Consider the following 26,086-nt stretch of genomic DNA (forward strand, 5'->3'; position numbering starts at 1 on the left):
GATCTTGTAAAGTTTCTCAAATCAAATACAATAAAGCAAGTTAAAGTGACATCAAAATAAGATGAGGATGATATAATTTAAGTAGAGATAAAATAAAGATGAAATAAGATCATGCAGCTTTTTTTTTTTCGATAAAGTAACAGGTATCATGTCATCACTAGCAATATTAAGACAAAAAAAAAAAAGTGAAATAAAAAAATAAATAATTAATTACAAGTAGATAAAAAAAAAATAGGTTAACAAATGAATAAACCCATGAGCGTCACGGAGCACATGCAACGGCAGCTTTAACCGCAAATTTAATTATTTTTATTGCTCCCGAAATTGCTTACTCCACATTCGAGGCTTGATACGACTGTGCATGAATACAGATGTCAGGTGAGCGATGGCGCCGCGCACGCACAACATGTAATGGCACATACACTACTGGGTTATATGAAAAAAAAAAAAAAAAAAAAAAAAGGTCATTCACATCATCTGTTTTGCGTTCTTTTTATCTAATTTTATTGTTGGCTGTCAAATGTCCCATGCCAGAACTTTGTATCACGAGGGAAATTTGTGTTAATATGTCAAGGTTTTTTTTTTTTTTTTTTTTTTTTTTTTTCTGTATGTTATTGTATGTGTGGAGATTAAGTATTGTTATAGTGCACAGATTTTTTTTTTTTAGTTTTTTTTTTTTTCTAGAGTTTGTCAGATGTTCCATGCCATTTTTTTTTTTTTTTTTTTTTTTTTTACCATCAGCAAATTTTCTGCTATACTCTACTGACTTACTAGACACACGGGCTGACATTTTGTATGCTATAGGACCGTATTCTCAAGCGTGCTTTTCTCGCGTTTTATCTCTATTACATTCACCAAACTCTCGTGGAGCTTACTGAAGTCTTACAAGATGTTTTTTTTTATAATTCTATCGAAAGTTTAACTAGGATTTTCTGTGGTCTGTAGGAAAAAAGCCGCCACGGGAGCCTGAATTACCATCTCTGCGGCTTTTTCAAGTAGTGTTTCAGGACACCGGCAATGGTCATCTTATTAGAGTTTGGTTTGTAAGTCTTTGTCTGTTCATGCACACATTCTTCTTATTTTTCACGTAATGGTCATATTCCAAGGGCTCCTAAGTTCGATATTATTTAAAGTTCTCTTAATCCATTCACTGCTACTTGACGCATCGCTCCTTAATTGCAAACCACTCTGAGATATTTCCTTTATGTAGTCTACAGCCACATATAAACATTATACCACATAGACATTGGAAACGTTGTCCCTTTCAATTCCCTTTTCCTTCTCGCAAGTGCTTTTAAAGATTTTGTTTAGTGATTGTGGTGTTTTAGTGTTGTGATTCGTTGCATATCGGAATGAAAAGATTAAAGTTTGCAATACGTATTCCAGTTCAAGTTAAAAAAAAAAAGACGTACTTGGAAGTATTTTGCATTCTAATTCAAACACCATTTATTTATTTTTTTATTTATTTTATTTTATTTATTTATTTTTTTTTTTTTTCTATATTCCTATAGTCATCACGTTCAGTGTTTCAGAAATTGCTGCTTGCATACATTCCGGTCCACGTTAAAAAATACATATAAGAACTATTTTTTTTTTCACGCTTTTTTTTTCACTCTTGTTCAAAAATCACAGTGTAACTCTTCTACAGAACACGCGTGAATCTTTTTTGCTTTGCATCTATTATTCCAAAGTCACTCATTATTTGTGTTAGTAGCAAACTTTGGTTACACTGACATAAGAGTATTCTCTGATGGCTTTTGTTCTAAAACAATTCCAGAGATTTTGTAATGTTCTTTGTATTGTACTCGAGAAAGGTACGTGAAAGTAATACTGCAAGTTGACACACACACTTACACACACACACACACACACACACACACGCGCGTGCGCGCGCGCGGAGAGAAATGAAGATAAGTTGATAGATAAGTAGGTAGGTATGTAGACTGGCGCAGAGAGAGAGAGAGAGAGAGAGAGAGAGAGAACCGACAACCATTACTGCTCCGTCAAAGGATTAGAGCCTTTCCCAACTTTCTCCATGCATCTCTGCTGTTCGCTCATTCCCGTGTTCCGATATCGCCTCACCAATATATTTGTTCTGTTTCTGCTTTGTCCTATTTAACCAACCAAGGCCTGCGGATCCATTTATGTATTGTCATGCTATGTTATATTTGCTGAATGATAGTTTATTCTAGAGTTTAATTTGTTCATTTCCTTTCATATGCGTGCTAGGATGGGTTAAATGCGCTCTCTCTCTCTCTCTCTCTCTCTCTCTCTCTCTCTCTCTCTCTCTCTCTCTCTCTCTCTCTCTCTCTCTCTCTCTCTCTCTCTCTCTCTCTCTCTGCGAAGCGAATACAAATCCTCCTGATTTATACAAACTTAGTTATTTAGGTGTTTTGCTCCATAAATCTCCCTCACGGTGTGTGTGCGCGGGTCAGTAGAGGCAGGCACCTTGCAGCACAGCCTTGTGAGAGACGTGAGGGTTGTGATTGTCGCTTTAGAAATTATAGTTGACATATGTATACACATATGAGAGAGAGAGAGAGAGAGAGAGAGAGAGAGAGAGAGAGAGAGAGAGAGAGAGAGAGAGAGAGAGAGAGAGAGAGAGAGAGAGACGAAGAATTACTATAAGGAAGGATATTCATAAATGGAAAGTATCGTGCATGCAGGTGTTCAGCTTTTGCAGGAATGTTTTCAGATTCTGCCCTGTTTCTACATATTTCCCGTCAGACGCATATTACTTTACCTTTACTCCTCTTCCTTTTCTACCATTTTATCTCTTGCTCCATTTCGTATCCTTTTACCTTTCCCCATTAAAGAAAAAGAGGAAAAAGGGGACCCAGATAGCCCCATTAAAAAGCTTTTACAGCACATCCCACGGGCACCCTCAGGCCCCTCGCTTGCCTAGACTTGTTTCTATAAAATTAAAAACACAGACGTCGTATCCGCGTCCCGAGGCGGAGGAGGACCACGCCGCCTGACGGTCATAAACACCCGCGGCGGGCTGACAATTGTGGCTCTCAGGGAGGGATGTATTGCCGCCGCCTCTGCAACATTTTGTCCTCGGAAGATTTAAACCTTGCCTCCCTGCATTCTGTGAGCAGAATTGGGAATGCTTACTTTTCTTTTCTCGTCCTTGAATCTGTACTTCTGTATGAAATAGGAGGAAAAGAAAGTCATGGAAATTGCAAGAAGCCACCAAGTCTACACGTGGCAACTCCTCCCTCGTGCTACCGTCAAAGAATATTGGGCTTTTTTTTTTTTTTCATCCTTGAATCAGAATTTCTGTATCGTATATGAACGTGAGGGAAGTTGCAGGACGCCAGCAGGCCTACACGTGGCAGTCCTTGTGTGTTCGTAAAACTTTAACTTTACATCCGTGCATCCTCTGGAGAGAGTTGCGAATGCCTGTTTTTATTTCCTCATCCTTGAATCAGTATTTCTTGATGGAGTAGGGGCATAATGTCAGGAAAGATACCAGACGCCAGCAGGCCTACACGTCCCTGCATAAAATTTGCATACCTATATCGATCTATAATGTCTCTCCGTGAAATTATCTTTTACCATTCTTGAATCTGCACTTATGTTTCGAATGTGTAACGTAACGACATCAGGAAAGGTGCAAGAATCCAATAGGCCCGCAGTTGGCAGTTCTTGAATAAAATATGCATATCAACTATCATTCCTGTCCAAAAGATTATCTAGCGTTCTTTCAAAGCGTTCTTTCCTTTCCTTCGCAGAACCCGCTAAAGGCAAAAGCAAGAAGGAAGGAGGCAACTGGACGCCCCCGGAGTTCGACGAGACTCTCCCCAGCAGCGTCACGGTGATGGAGGGCGAGACGGCCACCCTGCCCTGCGTCGTCACCAAGCTGCGGGGCCGCTCTGTAAGTCCAGCCACCTACTTGTACTTACCTCATTATGCTTTCACAAGATGAACTCAGACTCGTAATGTTCATCCCTACAATATTATCTTTATTTTTTCTTTAAATTTATGTATAATGTTTACACTCACCATCTCCTGCAGACATGCAGTCCTTATCTCCTGTTCTCTTTTCTTTTTTTTTTTTTCCTGCTTGTTATCTTAATTGGCTTTCCTTGGTGGCACAAGTTTTCTATATTTTCTTTTTATATTATACATGTCTACATGATAATCATGTCTTCTTTCTGTTCTTGTGTGTGTGTGTGTGTGTGTGTGTGTGTGTGTTTGTGATAATAATAATAATAATAATAATAATAATAATAATAATAATAATAATAATAATAATAACAATAGTAATGATGATAATAACAACAACAACAACAACAACAACAACAACAACAACAACAACAACAACAATAATAATAATAATAATAATAATAATAATAATAATAATAATAATATCAATAATAACAATAATAAACAGTATATTCAAATTGTAGCCCTAAGGCTGAAAATAAAGATTAATATTACAAAGTGGTGATGGTGGGTAGAGCAGGAGTGGGGGGATGTTACAGTGACAAGCGGAAGTGTTTTACATTGAAAATTGCAAGAAATTTTACGAGCTTGGTGGTGTGCGGTGCCTCCCAGGCAAGAAAACTTTGTCCTGCAGGTCAGGACGAAGGCAGGAAGCTCGCGCTCGGCGTGTGTGTGTGTGTGTGTGTGTGTGTGTGTGTGTGTGTGTGTGTGTGTGTGTGTGTGTGTGTGTGTGTGTGTGTGTGTGTGTGTGTGTGTGTGTGTGTGTGTGTGTGTCTGTCTGTCTTTCTATCTGTTTGTCTGCCTGCCTGCATGTATGTCTGCCTGTCTGTCCATGTGTCTGTGTTTAAACAAACGATCTTCCATGTATTAAAAATATAACGCGAGGAAGCATATTTTTATAGTGCCTTCAACATTTCCTCCCTTCCCTGAGTGGTTCCAGAAGGCAGTCAAATAAGAAAATGTCACGTGGAACCAAGTCTCATCTCGCTAACTTGGTCACATAACTTTACTTAAAGCGCTCCAATCCGGCCGTGCGCCACGGTGAAGACATTAACAACATTCTGAGCCTTGATACGAGCACTAGATGTGAAGGAGACAGTCCACGCTTGCCCTTGCACCTCGATGACTTACAACCCATAACTCTGAATGTGAAACCTGAAGCCCTCAGCCTTAAACGCTCTGCTTTCTCATTAAGATTATTTTTAAAGGCCACAGCGATGATTACTCAGGTTCTCGTGAGTGTTTTTTTTTTCTTGTCGGTGATGTAGATCCCTTGTTACATTACTGCTTCAATCATGAAAACATTTTTGACAATCCTAATAACTTACACTCTTGAAAGAAATGGAGTCTCTTGAAAGAAATGGAGATGAGGCCCCAAAACGTTCAAGAACATGGATTTGAATCTCAAGTCTGTGTTCTTAAACGCTTTGCTCTCTCACTACTAGGACTATTTTCAAAGTCCACAGGGGAGATTAATCTGGTTATCATGAGTATTTCAGCCTGTCGACTGAAAATATATCTATAATCATGACAACGATCTTGAAAATCTCAGTAACGTCTGCTAGAGCCGAAACGTTTAAGAATTGGGATTTCGAATCTGACGTCATTATAGTTAAATAGTTTAGGTAAACATTACCATTATTTTCAAAGGCTTTAAGGATGATTAGTCAGGCTTGCATGGGTATTTTGCTTTCTTGATAGCGTATAATTCGTGAAAACCCTTTTGAAAACCCAATATCTTCTGTTAAAACCCGTTAGAAGAAGTTGAGAAGCCAAAACGTTTGAGTATATGGCTTGTAATCAGGTCTATGTTCTAAAACGCTTCGGTTGCTCATTAGGATTGTTCTCAAAGGCCACAGGGAGTGATTATTCAGGTCCTCATGGGTGTTGTTTTTGTTAATGGTGCGGAACCCTTTTTATGAAACCACTGGATTTATGTGAACACTCATGAAAACCTCCATTAACTTCCACTAGAGCCCGTGACAAGTCATATAGGTAAATCAAAGAAACGTTTGGGATTGCAAAGTAGAACGAGACATATTAGATGAACGTTGATTAAAGGCGCGAGGATTAGTGCAAAATTCCACTACGAGTTATTGTGGACGTGTGAGTGTAGCGAGGTGCAGGCGGCGATGGTGTGGGTGGTGAGTGGAGGTGGCAGGGACTTGAGAGGCTCGGTGCGTTAGTCACTTTAGGAATGTTAATCTACTTAGATCAGTTCCTCTCAGCCCGAGTAAGTCTCGCTGCGGCGCAACAAACTCACCCTGCATGCATGACGGAGAGAGAGAGAGAGAGTCTATTTGTCTATTTTTATCTATCTTTATATCTATCACTCAGTCTATCTGTCTGTCTACCTATCTATGTATCTACCTATCTATCTATATTTATCTATCTATCTATCTATCTATCTATCTATATATATATATATATATATATATATATATATATATATATATATATATATATATATATATATATATATATATATATATATATATATATATATATATATATATACTCGTATATATTATTTATCTGTCTGTCTGTCTACCTATTCTTTTATCTGTGTGCTAATCTATAGGTGTGTGTGTGTGTGTGTGTGTGTGTGTGTGTGTGTGTGTGTGTGTGTGTTGGTGGGAGGATGGGTAGGTTTCAAGCTCGAGGCTTTGTTAGTAATACATTACAACCACGTATATTAGCTCTTCGCGCGCGCTCGCGCGCACACACACACACACACACACACACACACACACACACACACACACACACACACGTTTCCGCAGTACTGCCTCCTTCTTCCTGGGCGAGCAGAGAACAAACCGTTGTCTTGCTGTGACATTGTTTGCCATCCTCGTATCCCGAAACAAGTTTGTCCCTCATAAGGACTATTTTCAAAGGCCACAGAAATAATACGTATGATTCTTATGTTTCTTTTATCCATTAATGAAACAGAATCTTCCCTAAATCATCACTAGAATCACTAATAAATCCTTCAAAACTACAATAACTTCCACTTGAACTTATCGAAAGCAGAAGAGACAGTATGCCGAGTCGTTTGAGAATGCAGTACTTCCATAAACCTACTTCTTTACTGATAATTTTCCATCCCCCTTAAGTAATTCATCTTGAACCCCTAAATAAGTACAGCCCCTCTTGCTTAGCTTCATCTTCCTGCCTTGTAATTATCTCAGGTACTTTCGTTTTTCCTTCACATATTGCAAACATTATGCTACCATATTCTACTTTTTTTTTTTTTGACCAGTAGCTATATAGGTGGGTACATAAAGCAGTAGACAGTCAAAAACAAATTTATAGAAAGACATGTAAATATATAGAGAAGTAGATATGCAGGTCTAAACATACAAACAGAATGGCAGACAAAAGGATAGGTAGACTGACAGATAGATAAACAGATAGATAGATAGATAGATAAATGGATGGATAGATAGATTGATCTTAGCAGAAAACAAACTGTTACGTGAAAGTAAACAAAGGTACTTACAATAATTACAAGACAGTGTAGTGGAAGTAAGCGAGAGGGGTTGTGAAGAGGGGCTCAAGATCTATTACATGAGGGAGACACAAGACGATCGGTATAAAAAAAAAAAAGGCGTGTTTACGGGAGCATCACATTCTTAAACGCCTCGGTATCCTGTTTCACTACTTCCAACAGGCTCTAGTGAAAGTTAGTGGGATTCTGCTTGATTCACGGAGGAAATATGTGCGAGAATCTGAGGTATCATTTCTGTGGCCTTTGAAATTAGTCCTTATGAGAGACCAAAGTGTTTCAGGATACGAACCGGGAATGGTGAGCAAGGTTCCCGCAAGGCGACAGTTTGTTCTTCACCTGTACAGGAGGTAGTACTGCGGAAATGTGTGTGTGTGTGTGTGTGTGTCTGAAAAGAGCTAATATACGTGTCTGTACTGTAATAATAACAAAACCTCTGAGCTTGAAACGCACCTACACACACACACACACACACACACACACACACACACACACACACACACACACACACACCAACCCATCTACACACACACATCTTGGCGGAAGTAGTCCCTTGTGGCCCAAAACAAACACCGTCACCATTGAAGGGGATGCCACCTTCGCCTCGCCTGTAGCCCCGTATTGTAACTTCCTGAATGCTAACCGCCATAAGTAACCTTGACGCTGAGTGCAGTAATTCGCTTGTCACACGCTGCGACACGTAACACCAAAGCACAAATTTGGCTTCTACATCACTACTATTCTACTATTCGTATATTGATTATCAGAAAACAAGTAGCACGCTGCAAAACACAAATAGGCTTAGCTCACACAAGTACCAATTTCTTTTATTCGTCAAATCTCGCACAGAATCTTTATCATGTCAGGGAAGGTAACGACACACTCAAGAGCAAAGTGTCATCAGCGGAGATCATAAACACGTCCACTATCTCCTTGTGCAGGTTGATGTTTATTGCATATCAGACGCTAAAATAAACCGCATCCCGCACATCATTCATGGTTTTTGTATGGTAGTCATTTATGTGAAGTCTGGAACCCCTTGTCTGTTTCTGTACTGCCTCCTTCCTATGACTTGAACTCTGAAAAGGGAGATATCAAGACACTTATCTTCTGTTTTTTTTTTTTTTTTTCTCCATTATTTTATGACATCTCTTTTAGAACTGGTATTTAAGTGGGCTTTTTTTTTTATTCAGTTTTTTGTTGACCTTGGCCAGTGAACATCTTACATCAAAAAACGTGTTTACGCAGAACCTTATATGTTTATGGACTTTGTATCATCGTTATTCTGTAGGATGTTAAGTGAAATAGAACTTCTCCATCGAGGCCATTCAGCTGCCCTCCTCTGGCACGTGTGTTATTCATGCCTCCGTGCTCCCTTCTGTTCTGAGGCACCGAGCTCAGCAGCACTAATTGTATGGCCAAGTGGATCGGTGCTTTGATTCCTGCTTTTAACCTTTCAGCTCCGGGAACGTCCCTCGCCCGAGGCTGCACCGCGTCTTCCTGAAACGAATTTATGTCCCCTGATGGCTCGACAGCTCTTGTCTGATCCCCAATATATATTTCCTTGGATGTGTTCAGAAGGAAATTCCGCCTCTTGTAGTTGCACCTTATTAGAGCACACTGGCATGACGCAGCGTCAGGCGGCGAGCTGTAGCAATGCCATGAAATGGTATTGGTTCCTGTACTTGAAGCTTCTGGGTGGATCTTTACTGTATTATTTAGAAATTTACTATATTATGATTTATTAGTTTTATTATTAGAGTTATATCAGAGTTCAAACAAAAAATATATATATAAATTAATAAAAAAACGGATAACATACGTCTCGATGTCAAACTTATGTCATCTTCAGTGGCTAAAATAGAATTATATATGTTAATTCCGTATTTTCATGTTCCATTTACATTTTTGCTGCTGCAATTGAAGAAAATTAATAAATTAGCTGCATAACAAGGAGAAATGCATTATAAGTCCTCTGCATCTCTCCAGGGTAATGTACAAGGTCAGACGCTTCCTGTATCTGTGGCCGAGGCAACTTTGACCTATGGACGCGTCATTAATTCCGTCCTCCACACAGTTACCGCCAGATGGAAATGGTGTCTGTCAGCTGTCATATTGCGCGCCTCACACCAGCCTCTCCCGCCCGCCGCTGATGACAAAGATCAAGTAACTATGTATTGGACAGGGGGGAAAATATCTTAGAGAGAGAAAAGAGCTTGTATTTTTAAACGTCTCTGCGCGTTAGCATAACTCTAAACAGGCTCTAGTGGAACCAATTATGGTTTTCAATTGTGTTTTCACGATTATATTCATAGATTAGTAATGATAAGGATTTTACATCATCATTGGGTAAAATACATGAAAGCCTGACGAACCCCTTGTATTGATAGATTAACCAGGGTGCTGCATCATTAGTGGAAAAAAACACGAGAACTTGAATAATCATTTGTATGGCATTTGAAAATAGTCGCATGAAAACACAAAGAGCTTAGGAGTAAGCGGAAAAGAACAAACGCATTGTGAGGATATTAGATGAAAACACGACATGCAGTAACTTTTGGTAGATGTGGAAGCTAATTGTTAACCCTTTCACTGCGATATCCAACAATTCACACACGCACTTGTATGAAATCTACAAACATGTACAAGGAAGAAGGGGATTAAAAAGAATAAATTTTCCGATTTCTAACCACTAAAATGTTTGGAGATGGCTGTAGAACAAGAAAAGATGCCTCAGAGTGGTTATGATAGGGAAAATTATGCCAAATAGTAGTGAGAGGGTTGAGCACCTCCCTGTGCGTCTGAACACGAGCAAGAATGAAGTTGTAGCTTGATATTCACGTATCTGTGAGCGGAGGTGTTGTGTGGGATGGGTAAGAATGTTAAGGCAGAGGAGGTTTTACAGACAGACATCCTTAACTCTCCTCCTCCTCCTCCTCCTCCTCCTCCTCCTCCTCCTCCTCCTCCTCCTCCTCCTCCTCCCAAGTCTCATAACGCCTGCCACCCGGCCCTTCTCTCTCACAGTTACCAGATAAGTGAGTGCCTGCCTGCTGCCTCACACTCCTCTGTCTCATATTCAGCTGAACACGTTTGAGCGAGTGTGCAGCATGAAGTTTAATCCTGAGTGTACGTCTGTTAAAGGAGATCATTAAGTGTTATGTATGCACGAGATGATGAAAGGTTCGTATTCTCAAACGTTTCGGCGTCTTATCTCGACAACTTTGAGCAGACTGAAATATTGGTTATTAGTTTTTTTTTTTTTTTAAGAGTGTTTTAATTATTCTTGTTCAGTAAGGATTTTACTATATTCTCGGTAGGAAAACATCCTTTGAAAATAGTCCTAATGAAAGTCTAAAGGTTTTAAGAATACGTGTCAAGCTTTTAACATGCTGAAACCCACGGGATCATATAACAGAGGATTATTTTAAAGTCGGTCAGTTAAACATCACAAGACGACGTAACAGTTTTGGGATAAGTGATAAAAGATTCCTAAGTCATGCAACTCTTGAGTCGGGTCGTTAACGTCTGGACTTGACTCTCTCAGCAGTTCCTTCGCTGATAGAGCAATTACAACTTTCAGGAAGATATCAGAGTTAGACGAATACTTAGATTCTGATCCATAACTACGTAGGCCATTACGCGTTATCATAATAAAATCCAGACCTTCGAATAATGAAATGAAATGTCGCTTTTTTCCTATTGTTAATGAATATCTGACAGAGCTTGTTGTATCCGGATAGCTCTTCCATTAGTGAGGGATCTAATAGAGTTCCTGTAAAAGATTCCCATACAACATTTCCATTTTCATTATATATTTTTTTCCTGCTGACTATGATAGACGGGAGTGATAGATGGGAAGGAGCCCTCGCCTTTAGTATCTTACATCTCTCACTTTAACCCTTTGACTGCTAATGCCATATGAAATTATATTCCAGCACCCCTAGGCAATTTTTACTCGTCAAGAATTAAACAACAGTCACTAAAAATCTTTACTGGATATTCGATGACATCTTTTGCTTTGAGTGAAGTCTTTCAGAATCCTTATCCAAACTTGTACAAAGCACTTACATGAAACTGAGAGGCAAATGCAGCAGGTCAGAGGGTGAATATTGTTGCTAATCATCCACCATCTTGAAAGACTCAGCTGATCTGTCATTGTCTGTTCTTTGTGTTCCTTTGTGAAATGACCGCGTATTTTTTCTGTGTACAGGCGTACCAACCAAACTTAACTTAACCAAATCTAACTTAACCTATCCATTATCCATAACGTTATTACAGATGAGGTTAGCGTGTGGCAGATGTATTAACCTAACCTAACCTAACCTAACGTTATTACAGATGAGGTTGGCGTATGGCAGATGTATTAACCTAACCTAACCCAATCCAGCCTAACGTAACCTGAATTAATCTAACCATTATATATAACTCCCATAAGGTGAGGGTGCTGTGTGGCAGGTGCATTAACTTAACCTAACTTAAAGAAACCTAACCTAACCTAACCTAACCTAACCTAACTTAACCTATCCTACCCTAACCTAACCTAATTTAACCAAACCTAACCATTTTGTTCATAAATCTACTACTGCGAAGGTGTTGTGTGGCGGGTGCAGGTGGCAGGTGCAGAGGAGCTGAGGGAACTGAGGCGCTGACCATTGTGTGTTTCAGGTGTCGTGGATCAGACAGAGCGACCTGCACGTCATCTCCGCTAATCAGCTGATCTTCACGTCAGACGATCGGTTTAAGGTTAGTGTCATTGTTCATTGTGTTATTATTTTTTGGAAGTGGTGGTGATGGTGGTGGTGGTGGTGGTGGTGGTAGTAGTAGCAGTAGTAGTAGTAGTAGTAGTAGAGCTGGTGGTATTAGTAGAAAACAACAACAACAACAACAACAAAGAGGAGGAGAAGAAGCAGGAGGAAAAGAAAAGTAGTAATAGTAGTAATAATAGTAGTAGTAGTAGTAGTAGTAGTAGTAGTAGTAGTAGTAGTGGTGGTGGTGGTGGTGGTGGTGGTGGTAGCATTTGTGGTGGTGGTGGTGGTGGAAGCATTTGTGATGGAAGTAGAGAAGACGCTGGTGACACTGTTATTTTTTTCCATTCTTAGTCATATGTGTTTCAGCCTCACTCTCATCACAGACTCTGATGAACACTTGTACTTCTACCCTGACCTTGACCTGTTCTGAGGCCTGGCGTAATATTATGTGCATGCTTACAGTAATGTTCACCAAATGCAATTACTTTATTTCCCCAGCGATGACTATTTTTAGAAGTAATCAGCTAATGTCTTGTAATTCAGATGCTAAACACTCAAGCTCTCTCATTATTGACTACGAGGAACACGAGGAGTAGTTAATGCATTCCAACATTGTGGGGTTCGTAGCACTCCTCATCACGTTAAAGATAAACGAGGCAGTGCAAGGAATTAATAATCATAGTGGCTGCAGACGTGCTTGGCTAATAGAACTTTAATGTGCAGTGGCAACGACTTAAAGAACCTTCCCTGCATCACCTCATATTATTAAACTCGTTGGAATCCTCAGCAAATATGAAGCAAATAGTCAAGTGACTGCAATTTTTAAAGGAACAAGGGCAGTAAAAATAGATGAATATATAAATAAAAACGCCCACTGAAGGTACCACCGCCTAAAGAGGACCGTCCGAAAGCAAGTTAAAAACATATAGAATGTCTTGAAACTTGAGTTAAATACAAACCATCGGCGCTGCACTGTAATATGATTCATGATGCTGTACTTGTCCGTTGTTAACATTCACAGCACTGTAAAAAAATAAATAAATAGATAAATAAATAAAAAATATAAAAATTCGCCTAGACACAAAAAGAGAGAGAATTGAAGGTAAATTTTGTTATATTTTTTTTCTCGACTGCAAAACTATTCAAGAGACTGTAGTACAAAAGTAAATATCTAAAAAAAAAAATTGTGATTACTGGAGAAACAAATCGTCCAGCAGTGAAAGGATTAATCGTCAATTACTCGCAGTACATTGCATTCACAATTACCCTCCTGAGAGACACTTTTCTGAGTCTGCTCCACATTCACCTGCCCGTCGCGTCACCATAAACGAGCTTGCCTCACCCTCACCCGCGACTCTCCCTCCTCAAAATGTAATTACACTCCGATCTTGTTAATGTTGCAAGTCAGTTAGACAGACTGCACGCTGCCCACATTTCCATAACGATGATTTTGTCTCCGATCTGACGTCGAGTCCATTTACATTTTGGTCTTTTTCCTTCTCTCCTTCCGTGTGTGTGTGTGTGTGTGTGTGTGTGTGTGGTGTGTGTGTGGACAGGGAGCCTCACCTACACATACTGCAGTTAATCAGGGCTTATATCATATTAATAATGATGTACATGATGGCTGCATGACGCGCTCTCTGCCGGCATCACTCACCATCGCTAAAAGTCCGCCAGCCATCATTTATCTACATTGTACGAGGAAACATTCTGACTGACGCGGCATCCATCAAAACAAATGAGTTATTAGAGAAAGTACCAAATGAGCTTCAATTTGTATGCTTTGCTGTTTAAAACTTTTGTGTGTGTGCGTGTATGTGTGCAGGGAGAGGAGGGGTAAATTAATGAGTTTTTTTTTTTTTTTCTCTCTCTCTCTCTTCTTCATCCTAGGTCGGTTTCCTTAACACTTAAAAGAAAACAATATCAATAAAATCCAAGCAACCTTCCTGCTGCTGCTGCTGGTGAAGAATAATTTCCATAAATGGTTTTCGCAACTTCCTGCGCGCCAAACTGAGCGTTGACGAATTGACTTCACAAACAACAGTATCAATAATACAGTTTATGGCTGCATCCACAATTTCATTAAAAACGGGTGCTGTACTCTCGCGCGCCTCGTTCGTTCCACTGCCGACCACTTGCTGTGGGGCGGTAAAGATAAACACAGGCTACTTGATCATTGCTTGCGATGTGGTGGTGGTGGTGGTGGTGGTGGTGATGGTGGTGATGGTGATGGTGGTGATGGTATAGTGGTGTCTTTTACAGGTGAGAAGAATGGATTATGCATCACACACACACACACACACACACACACACACACACACACACACACACACACACACACACACACACACACACACACACACACACACACACACACACACACACACACACACACACACACACACACACACACACACACACACACACACACACACACACACACACACACGACTGAACCATACTTTTTATTTATCTGTCTTTTTTCCCGATATAATTTACTGCCTGGTTTTCTATCTTAAGACAGTAGTAGGAAGAGGTGACGCGATTGAATAAGAGGCGTGTGTTCATTTACGAAAATTACAAGTAGAAAATAATAATAAAGGTACTGGAAGGTGGTGGGTGAAGAGAACATGGGCTGAGGATTCAATACTCTATTCCTGGATGGTTTCACCGTTCGGGTCTTGTCAGAGGAATAGGATACCAAAAGCAAACTAGTCATGAGTAAAGTATTCAACCCTCTGGCCGTGTTCACCTCTCCACCTTCCTGTCATGATGTCTACGGAATAAGAATACTTAGGAAAACTCTTAGTCTGTCTTTGCTTTTATCCACACTTACTGTCTTATGAAAATTACAAAATATCAGATTCACCACAGTGCTAAACTATGCATGTAAAACTTTCAAGTTGGCCAAAAATTACAATTAAAGGATAATAACATCACTTCCGAAAACTATTCATCCACGCTTGCTGTCCAACGAGAGTTAAAAGCATGAAGTTCGCAATAGTACTACGGTTTAACATAAAGAGATGCATGAGACCCACATTATAAAGGCAAGAGAGGGAGTTGTTATGTTAAACAGATAATGCCACCACTGATATGTAGACACATAAAACACGAAGGGAAAGATGCATCATGTTTGAGTGCTTACTGCAACATCATTTCTCTGTCTGGAGCTGGAGAAACTTCAGCATTTATTTCGACAAATCGAAAAGAATAATCACACCGTTTATAGTTGATAAAGTTATTCAAATGTAACTTTCCTATACTTTTTAGAATTTTTTTTTTATGTAATCAAGTAGATGAGTGACGTAATTTGTTATTTGGAAAGAAGAAGCTGTACATGTCAAAGTTACAGACAGAATTAAAGAAGGCAGGGTTACAGACAGCCTGGGTTACAGACAAACCAGGATTACCGACAAGGCAGAGTTACAGACAAGGCAGAATCACAGACAAAGCAAAGTTACAGATAAGGCAGGGTTACAGATAAGGCAGAGTTACAGACAAGGCAGGGTTACAGACAAGGCAAAGTCACAGACAAGGCAGAATTACAAAGCAAGGTTACAGACATGACAGAATTACACACAAGGCAGAGTTACCGGCAAGACATAGTTACAGAGAAGACGGGATTACAGACGAGCCAGGATCACAGACCTAAATTATCAGTGACGACAGTTAATATTCTTGGTGTCACTTTTGCACATCTTGACGGAGGCGTGTCTACCCACAGGTGAGGATGGAGAACGAGACGTCCTTCGAGCTGGAGGTGCGCACCGCCCTCACTAACGACTCGGGCGTGTACGAGTGTCAGGTGAACACCAGGCCCAAGCTGTCTCGCCCTGTCACCCTCACGGTCCAAGGTGAGTCATGTCCTGTATTCTCAAAGATTTCAGCGTCTTATCGCGACGACTTTCAACACCCTCCAGTAAGTGTTATGTATCTTTCAAGAGTGCATTCATGATTCTAGTGAGACTTTAACAATAATTATTTATCATCATTGGAAGAAACACCAGAGATAATTGCCAAATAATATATGTGGCCTTAGAAAACAGTCCCGATGAAAGTCAAAAACCGTTTAAGAACACTGGCTTGTATATAACTGAGTTCCCTGATCTTGCAAAACCTAATCATTGATAAAGTATTAGCAGATAAGAAGGTTTATAACACTAATGATAAACGTCAAACAAATTGGAAGCGAGTACGGTATGTTACTCGACTTCTGGGCGTGACTGTACCTGAAAGAGAAATTGACCAGGAAGTCACATCTATGAGGCGACAGTACGTGTTGACCACATCATGAAAGCTTGGTCGGGAAAAACCATGACAAGATGAATAATTTACTTTGAATAAGAGATGTAGTCAAATTATCTTCTGATTATCTATGTAGATTGCACAGATTGCTCGGTTCTTTTTCGTAGCCTCCCAACACCACTGTTCAGATTCATACGCAGGCAGTTTCCACGCAGTATAGCTGTCCGGTGCGGCCGTAAAGGTTATCACGAGTTAGCAGTAAGTTCATAATACAAAGGCAGCCTGACAGAGGCAGTCCAACCACGCTAACACCTGTGAAAGGGAAGCTTTGAATTCATTTATAGCGGTGATGTAGATCCCTTATACGTGAAAGGAAAAAGTAGTAGTAATAAGTAGTAGTAGGAGCAGTAACAATAGCACCAGCATCAGCACCAGAACCAGAGGAAGTAGTAGTAGTAGTAGTAGTAGTAGTAGTAGTAGTAGTAGTAGTAGTAGTAGTAGTAGCAGCAGCAGCAGCAGCAGCAGCTTGAAAAAGTTAGATTTAATAAAGAGATAGAACCCAAACTGAGCGGTATATGAATGGAATGGACTCGATTACTAGTAATCATGTTGTTAGTGTTGAGTCATTACGGAGCTTTAAAAGAAGATTAGACAAATTTATAGACGGAGATGATAGGTGGAAATATGCAGGTATGTCTCATACAGGGACTGCCACGTGTAGGCCTAATGACTCCTTGCAGCTTCCCTTATTTTCTTATATTCTTGTGATCAGCAGGGTTAGTAGTGGCACGTTTAGGCCTACTGGCTTCTTGCTAGCAGGCCTACAGGTAACAGTCCCTGCATTAAATTCGAATACCTGTATCCACCTGTCATCCCAATCCAAAAAACTTACTGAATCATAGAACTTCCTGTTGACTTTGCAGTGACACCCTGATTACTGAGTCCATTCCGGATATCCACCACTCTGTTTGGTAACTATTTTTTGGTGGTGGTAGTAGTAGTAACAGTAGTAGTAGCAGTAGCAGTAGTAATAGCAGTAGCAGCAGTAGTAGTAGTAGTAATAGTAGTAGTAGTAATAGTAGTAGTAGTAGTAGTGTTTGTTGTTGTTATGGAAGAAATGTTTTATGGAATGAATTCTTTGATGAGACGAACTCCCAAACAGAAGGAAGCCATCACTAACACGTGCATCTTTTTGCCTCACTCCCTCTCTCCTCTTACTTACATTCCTCCCTTTAATTCCCTATTCTTCCTCATCCCTCATTGCCTCACCTACCTTCCTGAGCGACGCACCCAGCAAGGAGTTTCAAAAGATAATGCGTGGTAGCGTGTAGTCTGGGAGGCGGCAGTGCTACAATAGCTCAGGTAACGGGAATATTTAATTGTTTCCTCGTCTGTCGCGTGTTGCCGAGTGCTGTCCCTGAGAGAACCATTAACCTTTAGATAGGGTAGTCACTCCTTGGATTATTCTAAAGGCTGAATTACGAAGTACGTAGTGTATGTGTCGCTCTTTTACAGGTGAGAATGACAGATTAGACATCACACACACACGACAGAGCTTAACCTTTTATCTGTCCTTTTTCTCCTGTTCTTATTTCCCACCTGGTTTTCAATCTTAAGACAACAGTAATAGTAGTAGTAGTAGTAGTAGTAGTAGTAGTAGTAGTAGCAGTAGTAGTGGTGGCGGTAGTAGTAGTAGCAGCAAGAGGAAGATAAACAGAGGAGGAACGAAAGCAAAGAGAAGATGAAAGAATTGTGGATACAAAGAAAAGGAATTAGAAGAGGGGAAAGAGGAGGAGGAGGAGAAAGAGGGAATGAATGGCTGATACAAGGAATGCCCAGATGAAAAGAAGTAAGAGGAGAGATATAAAGATAAGGAGGAGGAGGAGGAGAAGAAGAAAATTAGACTTGGAGCACCGTTTTCCTCATCCCCAGTTCTTTATGCATCTCTCTCTCTCTCTCTCTCTCTCTCTCTCTCTCTCTCTCTCTCTCTCTCTCTCTCTCTCTCTCTCTCTCTCTCTCTCTCTCTCTCTCTCTCCACACAGTTATATCCTCACATTTCTTTTTATTTGTTGCGAGGAAGTGCAAGAAAAATCGTAATGTAAGAGAAGACTCCACTCGGAAAAATAATAAGGATCAGTCGTTGAAATACGAGAGAGAGAGAGAGAGAGAGAGAGAGAGAGAGAGAGAGAGAGAGAGAGAGAGAGAGAGAGAGAGAGAGAGAGAGAAAAGAAATACAGTTGATGTAATATTTAAACGGGTTATAGCAAAAACAAAAGAAAACGTGACACAATCTATTACTCGTGCCAGTGAATCAACCCTTTCTCTCCCCCCCCTCTCTTTGTCACTGTAATGTATATAGTAATGCAATGCAACACTAGCCTCCCTTTGAGCTACGAACGTATTAAAGACACCTCAACACCACCAACAGCAGTAATGTAGGTGACGTGTTAATTTACAGCCCGCCAAGTGTACGAGTTTAGCCCTCAAGGAATGGACTGCTTTCCAATGGTAGGGAGGGAGGAGAAATAATGTAAGGGCGTAAGTTCAGGTATTGCTTTGTTCCGTACGCGCCGCACCACACCACCAACTCGTGAATCGTAAAACTGCCTTAATGTGTGTCTGTGGTGTGTGTGTGTGTGTGTGTGTGTTAAAGGTACGTACCGTGTGTGGGTGGGATATGTGGGTTGGGATAGGATCTTCCGCCGTCCGCACCGCACCTCACCACACTGCACCGTACTGTATTTAGTCAGCGTTATCTCTCTCTCTCTCTCTCTCTCTCTCTCTCTCTCTCTCTCTCTCTCTCTCTCTCTCTCTCTCTCTCTCTCTCTCTTGTTTGTGTTTATTTCTCTTCCTTCTTCCTTCTCTCTTTCTCTCTATCCTTTCCTCCTGCCTTCTTGCCTTTCTTTGCTTTCCTACCTTGTTCCTCATCTTTTCTTTTTTCCCTCTCTTTCTACCTCATACTTCTGTCCTTCCCTGTTTTTCTATTTTTCCTATCCTTATTCCTCTTTCTTCCTTCCCTCTCTTCGTCCTCATACTTTCATACCGATTTGTTTTCATTTCCTTCCCTTTCTTTCCTCCTCTTTTTTTTTTTTTGCCTCTCTCCCTTCCTCTTACTTTCATCCCTCCCTGTCTGTACTTCCCTTCCTTCCTCTTTTTTCTTCTCTCCCTTCCTTCATCTTACTTTCACCCCTCCCCGTCTCTACTACCCTTCCTTTCTCCTTTTGTCTTCCCTCCCTGTCTTCCTGTTCTTCCTTTCCTTTTGTCTCCATTGTTTTGTCTCCCTCACTTCCTCCTCTTATTTCCATTACTCTGTCTCCCTTTACTTCCCTTCTTTATTCGTCTTTTTTTTCTTTTCTCCTCATGTCCATCCCTCCCTCCTTCCCCCCTTTTATGTTACTTCCTTTTCTGCTCCTACTCCATCTATAATCCTATGCATACTTCAAGTGAAAAATATTCCTGTCTCATTATTTCAGACGAATTTCAGAATTACTCTTGGTTATCGATGCAAGTCCTCCTTCATCCGGCTTCCATCCTTCCCTCTCTGTTACTCCCCTCCTTGCCGCCCCTGTGGAAGGTGAAATATACACTTGTTGTCAAAGGTGAACTCCAAAATAAATTCTTCGGTGCAATAATAATCACTGATGCCATGGTATAAAAAGCGCGATCGTATAAAAGTACACAGGTCTGGTTTTCCTGCCTATTCTTTTATTTAAGGTGGAAATATACACGACACCGTTTTCTCTAATGAATTCGAAAATAATTCCCCCATGCAATAATAATCATGAGTGCAGTGTGCTGGGATAAAAGTGCACAGGTCCGGTTTCCCTCACTTTTCTTATATTTTGAGGTGGGATACATATTTGGCAGTATTATTTCGGATGGATTCTAAAATAGGCTCCCGATGCAATAGTAATCGTGGGTATAGTAAAATAAAAAGTGATCGTCTGGATTTTAGCAACACACAGGTCTGGTTTCTGTCCCCCTCCCCTGCTATTATATCTGGGATAAAAAAAAAATAAATAAAAAAAAACTTGACGCTATTATTTCACATGAATTCCAAAGTCTTTCCTATGTAATAATAACTACAGTGTTAAAAAAGGAAGGATACCTTAAAAAAAAAAAAAAAAAAAGATGCTCGGTTTCCTTCTCTGCTTGCTCTTTCTTAGGGTGAAATAAGCACTTGCTACTCTACTATTTCAGGGGAATTCATAATAGGTGATTAGTGCAATAATAATCTTGAGCACTGTAAAAAAAATGATCGCTGAGAACAAAAACATACGGCGTGTCTTGTACATTTGTTCGTAAAGCTTAATGCAGGTAAATGTGCAGAACCGCGCCACGTTTCATCCTGGTGGCCAATATGATCAATTCATATGTAGTAAAAAAATCATGTTTCATTATTACTTATCCTAACACCGTCGTAAGTGTGTGACCTTCCTGACCTAACACACCCTGACTGCCACGTATTTCCTCCAAACAGATTTTCGAACCAAAGGAAAAAAATGACGGTAATAACGTAATACCAGTGGACCGTACAGTTTTACCAGCAAGAAGCACTCCTTCATCCATGAGAGTGAGACGTGCGTTATTTTGTGGCGAGGCAGTACCATAATGCACTGCATGAAACCAGGAATGTGATACATGTCGGCCCTTCTCTGGTCTCTTCATGTTTCTGGTAATCACATCACACGTTCCTTTTCTTTATTAGCATTTCTTGTTTCTTTAGTTTCACAGTGACGAGAGAGAGAGAGAGAGAGAGAGAGAGAGAGAGAGATCCAAAGGCGACAGGTGCGAGCATTACGAGTCGGTGAGTTTCATCTCAATTAGCTCAGATAACGTGAGTCTTGGAGCTCGAGAGGAGTGTTCGAGTCTTCCAACATCGATTAAGTTCGTAAGGAATTCTTTGCTCCTTCCCCACCTCGTGATGTGATCTATTTAAGTGGAAACTATTCCAATTAAAGCCGTCGAGCCGTGAATGCTTGAGGTGATGTGAAGCAGGTGTAGGAATGAAGTAAGGAAGCAAACGTGATGCGTTGTGAATATCTGAGAAAGAAAAATAGAGATTTATTAAACACAGATACCAAGATTTATATGTAGCACTTGTGGTAATATTTCATGGAGGAAAAAGGGTAAATCATGAATATCTGAGAAGAGAATGAAGTCGTAACTCTTGAAATATTTGAGAAAAAGCTCATATAATAACTCTTAGAAGGAAGAAAATATTTCACAGGGTATTTATTAAACATAAACAAAACACAGAGATTTTTTTTGCTTACGTGCGTGCCTCCGCTCATAAATAATTGTGAGCTATACTCTTGCTGTACTGCCAATAAATCCTGGAGGTCCCACGAGTTGCCTCAGGAATTATACGCCCCAGTGACATCAGTCTAGCAGAAAAATGATCCTCGCGTGAGTAAATCGTGAGCGTTGTAGTGAAGTGAGTCGCGATGAGTAGTGAACACCCACCACTGCCTGTCTCCTGTGGCGGCGTAGCGCTGCTGTCATGCCTGGAGAGGAGAGGAATGCTGGCGATGGACTCAACAGGCATTAAAAAAGAAAAAAAAAAGAAAAAAAATGTATGTTGTGAAGGAAGACATTCAGTTGGCATTCGACAGTGACATAACTTTTTTTTTTTTCAAATTAAGATATAATTTCACATCAACCTGTCAAATGTCGCGGTAGCAGTTAATGAAGTTTGAAAAGTTAGATCGGTTCTTCAGTTTTTTTTTTTTTTTTTTTTTTTAGCCACTAGGAAGAGATGCGCAGGCAGGAAACAAACTTGCCAAAAAGACCCGTGAATTGCTTCTCACCCCCCTTCCCATCAAAAAATAAAAAATAAATAAATAACTTCATTAAAGAGTTTTTTTCAGGTTTGAAGGTGTCTTGAACCTCTTCTCCTAAACAGGATGAAGTCATAGGAAGCCAAAAATTCAGGCTTCTGACCTCTGCAAACGGCTGCCTTAAAACTGGTTACCTTGCACGGAGAATATAAAGTTACATGCAATTTTCTTCCGCATCGAGATAGGAGAGATGACTTCACTGGCTTCCATGGGTTTCAGCATTCATATATTTGTTCAGCCTCACGTCCAGGACCTTTATTTTGTCCCCACCTCCTTCCATTCCCCTTCCGCTGCTTTTAAGAGAAGAAAATAGCGTGTGTTTGCTTTCGTTATCAGTTTCCTCTTCCCGTTTGGAGATGTAAAACAATACGGCAGAGAGGGAGTGTCGAGGGATATCATGGGGAGAGAGAGAGAGAGAGAGAGAGAGAGAGAGAGAGAGAGAGAGAGAGAGAGAGAGAGAGAGAGAGAGCGAGAGAGAGAGAAACGAAACCCGATACAAATTTGAATATCTAGTCATAGCATGGAAAGTAATAAATTATTTCATCAGTCTACATTAGTATTACACATGTCATACTGTCAGTAGCACTCAATGGGAAGGAAGCTCCTGTACTTTGCATATAAAAAGAAAATCACGCGACAAAAGAAATAGAAGAGAGTCTTGTAAAGCGGATCAGAAGTAATTATTCGTCCGGCAACATAGACGGAGGACGGACCTTCATTTTCCGCCCTGGTTGCCTTGGCAGGTGGGTGCGATCATGTAAATAGTGTAAATGTGACGCAGAGAGACTGATGGACAGCAGGAGAGAGAGGGTGAAGTATAGATGACGGTGGAAATGGGTCGAAATTAAATAGTGAGGGCAAACATAAGAATACTACAAGCAGCACGCGCTGATATATGAATCACTCGTGATGTAACGAACACGAAGAGAAGGCACTTGCGTGATGTATTTCCGTAATGAAGATGAATTCTGCGAAGTATATTGTACATGTAGAATTAAGTTTTATCAGTAAGAAGCAAAATTACAGGACACAATCTACTACTACTTCTTTGGTCTGGTTCCATGAGGGGCCGCCACAGTGGAGCACTCGCCTCCATCTTACTGTCTTCTGTATCGCCTTCTATTACTGCCACCGTGCCATTAGACTGCATAATTTTAAAGCCTTAGTTGGTTTCTGAAACACAATGAAGTCATATTTCATTGTAAAACACATGGAGGGACTGATAATTTAAAGGAAACCTGCAGAAGTTATTTTCTCGAGTGTTTTATTCTCACGAACGAGCATTGTTGCCAACGACGTGACTTGACATATTGATAGAGTGAAGATGTAGTTTGCGTCGGTATCAGTGTCGCCAATTTTCACAACACGCAAAGGTGTCATGCAACGAAACGATAACGAAACGTGACGAGCACGAGGGTGTGGCGCTCGTGGGGATCCATCCTCAAGCCCCGCATGTGCCTGGCTATTGTTGCATGTTGCTGGTGGGTTTAGTCGCCTGCGTGCTGCCCCTAAACCCTCCGCTTACTGCTGTTTCAATCACGCGGAGCACAGGCGAGTAAGATAACCCTGGAAAAAAGTACCGCTCCATACACAACGCTTATTGCAGTCACTGTACACTACACCATCAGCACCGTTGTGCCTCACCGTTGTGCTGAAAGGTCGCGTAAAAGTGATGGTTTCTTTGGTGTGTGAGGAATTTTACAAATCTTTGTAGCTTTAAGTAACTGCACGTCTTGCCAGTCTGGAATTATCCTCCATTAATTCAAATGTATGCCTTTGTCCTGAACCTGTAGACGAGGAAATGTTTGGTTCCCTATAGAGATAAGGCGTTTCATGTCTCTCATCACGCTGGAGGGGTCTGGACGCCATCATCAGTATTCATCGCCTTTGGTGGGTCGCAGGTCGGAATGACTGGAATTATCATAAGTCAAAGAAGCAGGTGCTGCGTGGGTCTGCCAGCCCTGCATGTCACATCCCTTGTCAACGAGCTACAACTCCAGGACTGTGAGAATATGGCTTGTCTCCCAAAACTCCCTCTGTATACTCAGGTTGTCTCTCTGCCAGAAACGTCCTTGAAATATAAAGAAGTTCAAGCTTTAGTTTACTGCATTGAAAACATTATTGGTATTAAAACATACAGATGCAGAATTCCAAAATAAAAAGAAGTGGTAAAAAGAAATCTTATAGTTATGTTGTAATGCGTATATAATAATAATGAATAAACATGTATATATCTTTGTGTGTGTGTGTGTGTGTGTGTGTGTGTGTGTGTGTATGTGTGTGTGTGTGTGTGTGTGTGTGTGTGTGTGTGTGTGTGTGTGTGTGTGTGTGTGTGTGTGTGTGTGTGTGTGTGTGTGTGTTTCAGACAAGGTTTCTCCCTCAGCGTTGTGTTGACTTCACCTTTGATCTCGCTCTTAATAGCTTCTTTGTGGAAATTTCATCACGTCTTTTATTTTTATAATTTATTATTTTATTTACACGCGTATATTATAGTTTTGATTGCCTTTCCATAATTTTTTTGTCAAATATAATTTTTTTCAATAAACTAGTAGTAGTAGCAGTTATTGTTATCGTACTACTACTACTACTACTACTACTACTACTACTACTACTACTACTACTGCTACTACTACTACTACTACTACTACTACTACTACTACTACTACTACTACTACCACTACTTCTTCTACTACTACAGCTACTACTACCACCACTACTATACTACTACTACTACTGCTGCTGCTACTACCACTACTACTACTACTACTACTACTAATAATAATAATAATAATAATAATAATAATAATAATAATACTGTTACTACCACCATTACCACTACTATTATCGTGACCACCGCTAATAATAATAATAATAATAATAATAATAATAATAATAATAATAATAATAATAATACTTCTGCTACCACCACCACCACCACCACTACTACCATATATATATATATATATATATATATATATATATATATATATATATATATATATATATATATATATATATATATATATATATATATATATATATATATATATATATCGTATATATATGTGTGTGTGTGTGTGTGTGTGTGTGTGTGTGTACACGCAATGACAACGCAGATATCACGGCCCACGCATCACTAATACCGGCAAAGGGAAGGAGGCAAAGGGACCACGGTATTGTTCCTCCCCACAAACAATGCCGCGGCTCCCGAGCATCCCCTCTTACAGCGCCGCGAGCACCGCCGCGTGCACGCCGCCTATAGTCAATAAGGCAGAGCGTGCACCTTTCCTCCCGGCCAACAAACTTTAAGCGGCAGGTAAGAAGGAAGGTAATTAAGCTCCAGGGAAATCTTAAGGATAACAGGTACCTACAGTTATGCTATAAAAAGTATATGTTTACCCCTACCAACACCCTCACCTGCTCCACGGGCGGGGCTCCAGCCTTCTGAACCTCGTGGGTATCATTAACTAAAAAAATATTCCAGCCTTCGTGAAAAGAGATGAACCACCACGGCCCTCGGGATGGTCATTATTTTAACCGAAACTTAACCTGACCTGCATAATGGAGGTGAGCCCGAGGTGGCGAGGGCTAGGGACTGGCAAAGGAGAAAAGCAGCTCATTATTCCCAGAAGGGCGACGCAGCATTGGGCGAGTTACGTCTATTGTTATGGAGGTAGTTCCGTGTGTCTCAGTAACTATTTAGTGTAACAAATGTGGAGTGAATATATATGTGTGTGTCGCTTTAAGTTGCTTTTGCTCATTAGAAAGGCTGGTTTATATTATTTATCTTG

General features: G+C 40.4%; 1 protein-coding gene across 5 annotated transcripts in view; it reads left to right on the plus strand.

Annotated features, from left to right (window-relative positions):
• LOC135114105 (protein turtle homolog B-like) overlaps positions 1 to 26,086 on the plus strand; it is a 192,257-nt gene that overhangs the window by 127,349 nt on the left and 38,822 nt on the right. For all 5 annotated transcript variants that reach the window (XM_064029809.1, XM_064029842.1, XM_064029818.1 and 2 more), the window contains 3 exons: positions 3,738 to 3,880; positions 12,125 to 12,202; positions 15,935 to 16,064. In XM_064029809.1, coding sequence (XP_063885879.1) covers positions 3,738 to 3,880; positions 12,125 to 12,202; positions 15,935 to 16,064 — 351 coding nt within the window. The remainder of the gene's footprint in view (positions 1 to 3,737; positions 3,881 to 12,124; positions 12,203 to 15,934; positions 16,065 to 26,086) is intronic.

This window comes from Scylla paramamosain, chromosome 2 (genome assembly GCF_035594125.1).
Source record: "Scylla paramamosain isolate STU-SP2022 chromosome 2, ASM3559412v1, whole genome shotgun sequence".
Lineage (NCBI taxonomy): Eukaryota > Metazoa > Arthropoda > Malacostraca > Decapoda > Portunidae > Scylla > Scylla paramamosain.